At 32.2% G+C, this 11424-nt stretch overlaps 1 protein-coding gene across 1 annotated transcript; it reads left to right on the plus strand.

The window, feature by feature from the left end:
- The first annotated feature begins 239 nt into the window (after positions 1 to 239).
- LOC119836574 lies at positions 240 to 9033 on the plus strand. Its single transcript, XM_038361956.1, has 10 exons — positions 240 to 288; positions 642 to 782; positions 3383 to 3479; positions 3947 to 4089; positions 4711 to 4782; positions 5284 to 5366; positions 7032 to 7151; positions 7403 to 7553; positions 8260 to 8381; positions 8710 to 9033. The coding sequence occupies exons 1-10, from the start codon at positions 240 to 242 to the stop codon at positions 9031 to 9033; spliced, it is 1302 nt and encodes a 433-aa protein (XP_038217884.1).
- The last annotated feature ends 2391 nt before the right edge of the window (positions 9034 to 11424 follow it).

Consider the following 11424-nt stretch of genomic DNA (forward strand, 5'->3'; position numbering starts at 1 on the left):
CGTCGTATAGACTAAAATTATTTATTATGGCTTTATTATAAAGCAAATATTGCTTATTATTCATGGAATGACAAACAAATAACGTTTATTTACCAAATATTGTATCACTCAGTTTAAAAAGAAATGTGTAACGGATTACTCGTTTTCAAAACATGAATTGAAAATTAACTTTTAAGGTTTTATTATAATTAAACCAATATAATTTATGTATTGACAATAAAATATATATTGATATAATAATGAAAAACCTTATAATATTTTGTGTGGTATTGGAAAAGCTAATCGCAGGTAAGTATGTAATTTATTCTATTTATACAGCATAAAAAAGAAAAAATATTAACCACTTTTATGCTTAGCCCATGCATTATGCATTACTAGGCCATTAATCTCCATCAATCTTCAAATTTATTAAATAACTAGCTACGCCTCGCGGTTTCACCCGCGTAAGTTCGTATCCCGTAGGAATATCGGGATAAAAAGTTATTCCAGTTGTCCAGCCGCCTACATACCAAATTTCATTGCAATCGGTTTATTAGTTTTTGCGAGAAAGAGCAACAAACACAAACACATCCTTACAAACTTTCGCATTTATAATATTAGTAGGACGTACAAGGTTATAATAAATTATTTCAAATTCACAGATAATACACAAACACAGAATCTAACTTCAAACAGACAACAAGCGACTTGCGGTATCGATAACTCACCAATATCAGTTGTGTATGAAGGCTACGCCAAAATAGAGACATACCCATGGCTTGGCACGTTATATTATCCGATGAGTATGATTTTGATTCGTGTATACTAATTTGTTACTAATGTTATAATGATGGAGAATTTGTATGTTTGATAAGGTTATTAAGAAACTCTGGATTCGAATTGTACCATTATTATATCCTAGTTAATTCAACGAGGAAGCATAATAACATCATGCTGGCCGCATCATTTTTTCTCACCCATTTCAGTCCATTCCATTATTCCTTTATCCTTCCTATATGGTCCTACAAATGGTCCTAACTCTGCAAATGTTTATGGGTGGTTGTGACCGAACAGGTGGACCAACAGCGCAGTGGCTCGATCTTACAAAAAAAGCTACGGCCAACAGGAGCGAAGCGTCCCTTTATGTAAATATATTATTCCCAACGTTTCGAACACTACTAAGATATAATATGTCTTGATGATGATGCATCATACATATCGTTTAAAATCCTTTTAGAAGTCTTCATTTCCTAAATGTCTATCTAAATTACTCTCGTTAAATTAAACGCAGTGGAATATTAACAATTATATGTTGTTGGCTCTTTATTTTTCCAATATTTTTGAGAAAAATGATCCGGCGCAGGCAACTATTGTTCTTATTGAACAGATGTGGTCTTTTTGTTCCGAATACCCATTTGTAATATATAAAGTTACTAAACTTTCCTTGTTCCATTCGTAATCTTGTGAGAGTAACTTTTAATTGGCGTAGTAAAAATAATAATAGCCGTTATCTTAAACACGTGGTATAAATATGATTACAAAATAATCAGAACAAACCACTATAACCCACCGGTAATAACCACTAATAATATATATTTCTAAGACTAGTAACGTCAGCAGTTCGATATTTAAATTTGTTACGAAAACAAAAATTTAAACATGCATTTTCCGATTTTTACTCCACCTTTTGATTTTAATGTAGGTGCATTTATGTCACAATATGATATCACAAGGTGATCTCTTAACGTGTAATGGCAATAATCGATATTTCATTTGTCGCTATTTCGTTAAAAATAAATAATATTAACGCTTAACTAAATCCAAGTATTAAATTAATCTAAGTTATTAATTAAACATAAACATATTCTCAAGAGAACTAATATAGCGCACAACTAATCTTAACAATACCTTACTTACGGGAAAATTAATGAGTTAGTTAATTTGCCTATAAACTAGATTAAAGTAAATATTAACTTATAAGTACGAAACATTTAATCATGTTTTGTTGATATAATTAGTTATTATTTCATTGTCCGCTTAATTTAATGGATAATAGATAGTATTATCCAAATAAATATTAACGTTGAGAACTCTAAAACGCATACAGACAAATAATAATTCACATTATTGTGTGTAAGCAAATCAAAGTAACATAAAAATTTACTAGCAACAACTCAGCGGTAATTTAACTTATAAAATTTGACGAACGTCCCGGCTTCGTCGGGATATCTTGGCGCTACCCTGTCTGTATACTAAATTTCATCAAAATCCGTTCAGCAGTTTCAGTGTGATTGACGGACAATGTTTGTCCGTCAATCACACTGAGACTGACAATCAAACCTACCTAACCTATCTAACCTAACAATCAAACTTTCACACTTATAGTATTAGTGTGATATAGTGTGAAGTGTGATTCTTTAAACACATATTTCAAAGCATCCTGTATAGGTACCTTTTATTTATATTACCGTGACGAATGACAAATGGACGCTTGGTACGGCGATGTCATAACGAATGCGACAATAAACGAATCATTGAAAATAAATAACTTCAATAAATCACGACTATCATCATCAAATCAAAACATCCTCAATCACTTATACATTCTGTATCGTTAATTCACAAGTGACAAATTGATGTCAATATTATAATATTGGTGATATTTTAAATCCATATTTGTATTTTTTTGTGATTAATATGGTTCGTGATTGAAATCAAAGTTTGAAATTAAATTACCCCATACATGTTACGTCAAGATGTTTATAAAATATACGAATTGGGTTATAATTCATCTTGAAATCCTTCTTTATAGTATCTAATTACTTAGTGGTTTAAATATGGCAGTATATATATAGTTCCTGCAAAAGATGAATATTTCCTATGCGATTGTTTCTTTTTCCCAACATAAAACATCTGTCTCATCTCTTGTTTTTTATTGTGGTAGTCGAGCACGCTTCGGCACAAATTGGGCCAGCTCGCACCGGGGAAGTACCACACCCCTACAGAAGACCGTCGTGAAATAGGATACTGCTGTGTTTCGATATCCCTTTTCTTACCCTTCCCATTACTTTCCATTATTTCTCTAATCAAACCTTTCCTAACCCCTTTCCAATTTTAAGTCGGCAATCCGTTTGGAGAGGCGTAAGGTCTGCAAACGACGTTACGCCTCCCAAATCTTCATGGGCGGTGGTAGCGCTTACCACCAGGCGACCCACCAGCTCCATTGCCGATGGTGAAACAAAAAAATAAAAAATTCTGAACTGACAAAACCTTATTAAACAATAAGGTTAAAAATCACTTCATTCCCATGGTGCACGGATCAACAATTAAATTAAAACGTTATTTTGAAACAAATAACCTTAATCAACCCGTTTACAAGCACTTTTAAAACGTCAATTCGCAGGTGACAAATGGATGACGACGTCGGTTGTGCTAGTGTCAAAACAAATTGCGATCGGGGCCGCGCTGGACGTGGACAAAGTGCCTAAGATCGATTTCAGGTGTTGTCTTTAGTTATTTGAACGTGTTTTGCGTCTGTATTACGTGAGTTATGGTGTGTGAGCGTCGCTAATATTAGATTATAATGACATACAAATAAGACTTTTAAAACATGGCGTAATACGATATATTTTTCTCTATTAATCGAAGTGATTAAATCTGAGCACTCTACCTGCTTTTTAAAAATTCATGCCTAATTCTATATAATATACATAATATAATTTAATATTATTGGCTGCCAGCAAAAAAGGTTGGAACATACTTTTTATTCTAATACATCTTCTGAACATTCAGGCTTAATACGAATTAATCCGGTTACAAGGTTTACAATCATGATACCGCACCACACGAAAAATAGTGCATAAAACAGATGTTAACAACATCGGAAATAATCTCCTCCGAAGTAAAAAAAAAATTATACAATACTAACCAAACTTCTAAAGTGAATTATTATTTTTAATTTTGCCAGGTCCAAATCAAGAGTTGTTATTGGTACTAACTGCAGTGGGCCAGCTCTCCGCGTAAAGGACTATTCTTTTCATCCGGATTACCCCAAAACAACCCTGAGCGCACTTGCCTTAATTCAATTGGAAAATGATCCACAAATGATAGGTACATTTAATAATTTTATTTTATAGGAAAATGTTAACATATATACCTGTATTAAATAAATTGTATTAAAAAATAATAATAGCAACATAAAGCACACCCATATTTCCTTTTCCTAATTTCTTAGAAGACTTCACAACTAATATATGCGCCTTATTACTAGGTACACAAGGAATACACACACGAGTAATATACATTTATGTTGTGATTTCTATCACTTCGTAGCGAAATGCATCTTTGCTGTTCATATAAATAGGAGGTATCTATTTCTTTGGTATAGGGCTGTTAGTGCAGTGGATGTTCCTCCGATAAATTTAATCAAAATTTTCTCTTTAAGTGGACGTCTAAATAATCTTAAAAGTGAATGATTAAACTGCTCCATGTAATAATCTCTTACACACATTCGAATAATTGTGATTGAATTGTATAATTACTTGCAGCTCCTATAAAGCACACAACATCATAACCGGGATACCCTCGCGAAAACTTTCCAATTTATATTCTGCAAAACGAATAATTAACACGGCCACGGTGCATATGAAAATCGCTGAAATAGAGTGTAAAGCCGACAAAATTAATGTACATAATGTGGTGTTTAATGCAAATTATGCGTTTAATTCACAGGATTTCGGCCAATATGTGCGCCGCCCACCGCATTAAATAATGCACAATTCTACAGCATGACACTTTCAAATGGTAATTTCGCACCTAATTTTGTATACAGTGCTATCGTGTGATATATCATGGACAGGGGAGCTTTGTGAAGCCTGCTCCCCGGTTATATTTACCATACCGTTTGCAAAGTTTGCACTTCGCACCCTGTATCATATATAATGGATATACTTTATTAGATTGAAAAAATAAAAGTGAACCAAATTTTTATGTCATAGCGGGCAACAGAGCGAGTGGTTTGCCTGAATATGGCAAGCGAGCACCACCACCCATGAACTTTCGTAGATGTAGTGCCCGCGTAGAACATACGCAAGTATGTGATGCCAGCTTTTAAGGATTGACGACTGAAAAGAAGGAATAAACTGGGAAGGGCGAGGAAAAGGAAAAACTACCCCTGCGGATGTTCATGGGCGGTGGTGATCGCTTACCATCAAGTGAACCACCAGCACAGTTACCCGCTATGACAAAAAAAGTAGTACATGTTGATATCTTTTATATTTTATTAATATCTTCTTTATTACCCAGAGTGTCACATATCTACTATACGGTTACAAAAAATGGCGTACGTCGACTATCAGACCTGTAAAGAATTTTACCGCCAAACTGAGGTAATTTTTAAAAAAATACATCTAACATGAATGATATTTTAGAAGGCCGGCTTTAAAAAGAAAATAACAAGGACTACTGTACTATTGTTTTGCCTACAATGTAAAGTTTCGTTTATGTCGCATAATTGATATATCAAAAAAATATATAAAAAATAACAGTTCAATCATTTGCATGCTTAGCATATATCTTAAAAACAACACGAACGAAACAGAAGTGCACATACGTTTATCTGTACAGTGTACTTAATAATTCTTAAATTCATTTTATGTATCTTAATGGATTAGTAACTTCTTTCATCAGTGTACACAAATACTTATATAACAACTAGCAAGTGTGTACATTTGCGCAAAAATAGCAATATTTTAGCTTTATTATACAAAATAGCGACATACTTTATCTCCTGATGCATGGTACTCAGGAGACATCATTTATTCTACTCTTTCTTTCATATTCATAAATTGTAGAATTTTGCTCAAACATATTTGCATTTTAAACCAGGTGGGTTTATGAATGGATTATGAATTTACACCCTATGCTTTTAAAAGAAATGACCCGGGGACGTGTGTGGATTTAACCTTAGCCACGATGTAATAACAAAAATCTTTTTGAATGTATTTAGGTACCTATTTACTATGGGTATTATGGTGTTATGCTCTCTGTGCTTTGGGTAACACAGAAGACAACTCCAACTTCAAAATTCCAAGAATTAAAAGGAATGCTGTTGCCGTAATTAGAAGGTGTATTTTCGACTTGCAATAAAATATTATAAAAACATTTATGATATGATATCATACAAATAATAATTAAATTTAGCTGAATACTAAAATACTTCAATATAAACATACTAGCTGCGCCCCGCGGTTTCACCCGCGTAAGTCCGTATCCCGTAGGAATATCGGGATAAAAAATAGATGTTGGCCGATTCTCAGACCTACCCAATATGCTTACCAAATTTCAGAGGAATCGGTCAAGCCGTTTCGGAGGAGTATGGCAACGAAAACTGTGACACGAGAATTTTATATATATAGATTTTACCGTTTTTTCCAAAAACATTATTTGTTTTTGTCTTGAATTGCTAGTTAAAATTATAAGAAAGTGCATTAGACCTAACAAGAAATGGAAAAACTGTTTTAAGGCAATTGACCGTGTGCTTAACAGGAAAAGAACTCAATGTACGTTGCCAACAATAATAGAGGACAAACGTGAAACGGAAGAGCATCTTAAAACGTGTTCGAACTTAAAGATCCACTATTTCGGCATCAAATTGTACTCAATTATGTAGCAACCAATGTATCAATAATAATTATATAAAAGCAGCTTGTTGTTTGTTTTTTATTTATTTACTACATACAGATAATAGGATCAGCATGAAAATACGCTCAAAATTAATCTAATTAATACGATAAAATGCGCATGCATGCGTTGCATAACGTAAATTATTTATCCTTTATTGTATTGTGTGTCAGAACAGAGAGAAAGAAAGTCAATAAATTAACATAGATTAATAATAATAGCATGCAGACACTTATTGTAAATAATTACGGTAACAATTTTAAGAACTGACAACCTATCACAAACTTCATACCAAAGATTGAGCAGTCTTTCAGCGGCTCCCTTTTTATGCGATATATACTAGTAATTATATCTATTGGCATGTTTCACAGTTGGACATTGAGTCAATGTGGCCTCCATATGTTGTTTGCGCGAGAGCCATGCTGGGAAAGAGTTGTGTGTGGCGAAGCGGCACAGTTTTGGCGCTTCGTCAGAATAATAGGTGGAGTTTGGTATGTTTTACAGTTTTTATATCATCACCGTCAAAAGAGCAAGTGGGTAGCCCATGAATAGTTTGAGATATAGGATTGTCGCCTTTAAAATAATTAGGATAAAGGAAGGAAGAAATGAAGAGTGTTCTATGGCTAAGGAGATATATGGAGGTTTGGTACCTACGAGTACCAACAAACGTACAACTTGACAGCCGTATCGTTAAAAAGAGATTTATAAATTAAAATGATTAAATTTTAACAAATTATCATAGGTTGGAGTAGGAGTCGCTGGACCGGGATGCAATGCACCAGCTCGCTTCATGGAATACAACCAGTATCGACCCTGGGTGAGGAACAGCGTGCTCAGGATCGGTAGACCAACGGTCACCAGGATAGCTGATAATCAGATTATAATGCGTCGTAGTAAGAGAAATATATTTAATTGTGCAATTCATCAATAAAAGTCTACACAGAGCAAACCATATTACTAAAAAAATAATATAATTTATTGGGCGGCCTTATCCCTTCATGGTTAGATCACCAGGTAATCCATTCCAGGTAATCGGGGTAAAAGGTATCAACCATAATAAGACTATGGATGAGGTGAAAACAGATCCTAATGACTTTTTAGTGCAATCATTTTGTTCTTACTAGAATTCTATTACTAGTTCAAGACTTATTGTGAAAGAGAAAATAAATTATTTTATTTGATTATGAAAGATAAAAAAAAACAAATAGCAAGAACAGTACATTGTACAATGTATATCTGAAACATAAACTTTCTTGATGTACATAATTTGTGTATTTTATACTTTAGCAAGATTTTCTTTAAGCCCTTATCCTTTATAATTAGTAAATAGTTGTCAATAACTTAACAGTCTAGACGGTTTTACCTCCTCAACTATGTCTTATCCTTCGATATTATTTGATTAAGTTGGAGCATTTGCGCATTAAACACAGTATTATTAAATCAATTTATAACTTCATCAATTTTTTTTAAATTTAATCGAAATTTAGCGTATCATGTAATAATCTGAAATTTTGTATTATATTCGTAATTGTTTGAGTATTTTTAGTGCATTCTCATATCTCTTAATCTACATATATTCTCCCGAATTTTGTTTCTCAGGTCTTGCAAGAATACAACGATATGGTCCGTGCGATCCGGAAGAAATTAAATCTGAACTCTACACCGATCACACTAAAATCGAACACTTTCCAAACCCGAAAAAGCACAGAGCAAGTTACAATGTAAGTGTAAATGTAAACCTATGAATAAGATGTATTTTTTATATAAATATAATATATTATATGAGAACTGTGAAAAAGATGGCACTATATCGTTATATTACATATAGTACCGGTTAAAAAGAGCATCTATTCATACATAAGATATCATATATTTTTTAAATAGTATGAATTTGAGTCTTTATATTTCAAGAATCTAAATAAATTTAATCAGTGATATTGGCAATTTATTCATACAAACAATATTTGTTAAGCCCACCGCCCGTCCGATCTTTGCAAAATCCAGCAAAAAGAAAATGGTTCTACAACAGTATATATTGTATGTTTTCAGTTTACAATATTCGCGAACTTCGAGTACTCCTGCATTGTGTTCCAAGTATTCCATTATAATAAATGGGCGACAGAAAAACCAAAAATATACCTCCATAAATGGTGTTTATCCCCGAAACCACTCTGCTATGGAATGCATTTCCTCCAAATAGACTTCTATGTTGAAATATTCTTTAAAGAGTCAATCACGTACCGAGTCATGGTGTATGGTCAAGAAATAAAATTCTTAGATATTAAACGTGCTACGGCATATTTTAATACTAAAAGAAAATATCCGGGAGTGCCGTTTGTTAGAATGGGTATTAATACAACAGGGAGACGTTGATCTTTTGTGGACAAATGAATTGTTGGTTGTTGTGGACAAATAAATTGTTAATTATGATGATGCTTGTTTAATTTTATCATTTACACAGCATCTATATGTAAGGTATTATTAGGTGATGGAGAGTCCTCTAATAGCTGATTGCAATTGTAATATTATTAGGTAATGGTGTATAATGTAAATATATAACTTATGTAATTTACACAATGAGATCGGCAAATTACATGTAACAAATTATATAGATAAGGAACTGGAATATTTATAAAGATATTTATAACATAGAGACTGATAGAGGCTTGTTAAATTTTTTGACAAATAAAACTGTACTTTTAATTCTGTTAATACAGTCTTTTATATTATTGTTTAAAAATTTGTAGAAACGTTAATCAAATGTTATTTAATTTCAATAGGCAATTTATTCCATTCGCAAACTGTTTATATTTTTTCATTACATCATTTAATTTTCTCTCACGCCTCGTTTTACGGGAAATCATAAAATCAACGTTCATTAGGACCGTTTGCTTTTTGATGTTTTCTGCCAAATGTAATGAAGTTTGTTGATCATCTGTACATATACTTATTTTAGTATGTATCAAATTATGTACAAAAAATATTAATTCGATTTAATTTTTATTTTCTTCTTCCAATCTTATTGTTTTCTTTCGATTTTTCAAATAACAAGAATAATGTCCAAATCTTAGTTCAAAAATTACTTTTTAAAACATTTTATTCGTTTTACTGGCGACTTCCGTTCTTTTTTTAAACTCAAGGGTTGGGCAAAGTTTGAGGCGGGAACGTTATTTGCATAATTTCTCGACCGCCGTCGTGAGCGGTCAACTGCGTTACATAATTTAATGAGCAGAACTTGTACATTGAAAGTTTAGTAAATAATTAGCTAAAATTATTACAGTTTTGCATTCAGTTATTTACCTATTTTGCTATCGTTCGATTTGCATGGGTACTTCAAAAGTAAAATAAACTAGTCTCATATTTACCGGTTCGTTCCAGAGTGTTGCCAGAACGAGCGTTATTTTGTTTCAAGGATATTTATTGGAAAAGAGAAATGTATATTTCTTTACATGGTTTTATTATTTTTACCTATATGTTTTTATGTAGACAAGTGACTCTATTTTCATTTTTTTATCTTTGTACAATAATCAAGGATCGTACAGAACAGTGACAGTATAATAATTTTGTGAGTTTTATGAGATATTATCCTGATGAGGATCACCAGAATGAAATACATACAGGATAAACAAAATGTGTCTTATTAAACTAAGTAAATAATATGATCTTTCCACTTTTACAAAAATCCGTTTTTTTTTTTCAAAAGCCCAATTCATAAGATACGTTGACAATGCGATAAATACTTAAATGAGATGTTTGAAAATAAAACTCAAATTTTAATAATAACTGCGTTCAAGATAAATTTCCAATCATGAATCAAAATTTTCAATTTCGCCTGAAAAAGTATTCATCGTGCAATTGTCCACAATTTCATTACACGATTTGATTTGGGGAGAAATGTATTAAAAATTACCGTCGATATTCTAAAAAGCGGGAAAATATAAAAGCATTTTTCCATCGAAAAATTTTACCTAGATTGCTGGAAAAAGTACATTTTAACTAAACTGATAAAATACTCTAACGGACTGGCTTTGTCACTTAAGCTATTCTACTTAATTTAGTGAGGTGATGTTTTTTATATCGATAATTCTAATTTTATGTAAATAACAAATAAATTACTCCTTAACAAACCTTGTTTAAAACACTAAAATTTTAAATCAGAAATTTTTTAAAAAAATTTTTTCATCTAACATCTTACATATTATATTAAACAAATCCTGAAACTTCAGATTGAAATATATAAAAATTGTAATTATCACAATGCAACAAAGAGAAAAATATGTGTAGTATAAAGAATTAACACACACTTTCTTACACTTTCACCAGTATTCAGAATTCACGGAATGTTAAACATAACATTAAAACCTAGATACCTAATCGTAAACATAACATGAAATCATAACCTAAAAATTTGCAAATAATGTCATCGTAAACAAAAGTTCTATGAAGCTAGTTCTCAGACAATTCACGTCGAAGATAATCTTATCGTTTGACCTAAAAAAGACACTTAACACTTGTAATGGAAACAAGACAACTTCAACAACTATCAACCATTTAATACAGAAACTTCCAACTTGTGATTTTGCCGTAGTAACGAGAGTTCAACGCGACGCGACTTTAACAATTTCTTGTTGTCTTGTGTTTTATAGTTGTTATACTTCTAGCGATCCGCCCAGGCTTCGCCCGTGTGCAGAATTAGCCTATGCAATGGTGGAAGAATGAAATTGGAGCATTCAAACCAACAATCTCTTGAGCTTTTCTCTTTGA

Source organism: Zerene cesonia, chromosome 25 (genome assembly GCF_012273895.1).
Source record: "Zerene cesonia ecotype Mississippi chromosome 25, Zerene_cesonia_1.1, whole genome shotgun sequence".
NCBI lineage: Eukaryota > Metazoa > Arthropoda > Insecta > Lepidoptera > Pieridae > Zerene > Zerene cesonia.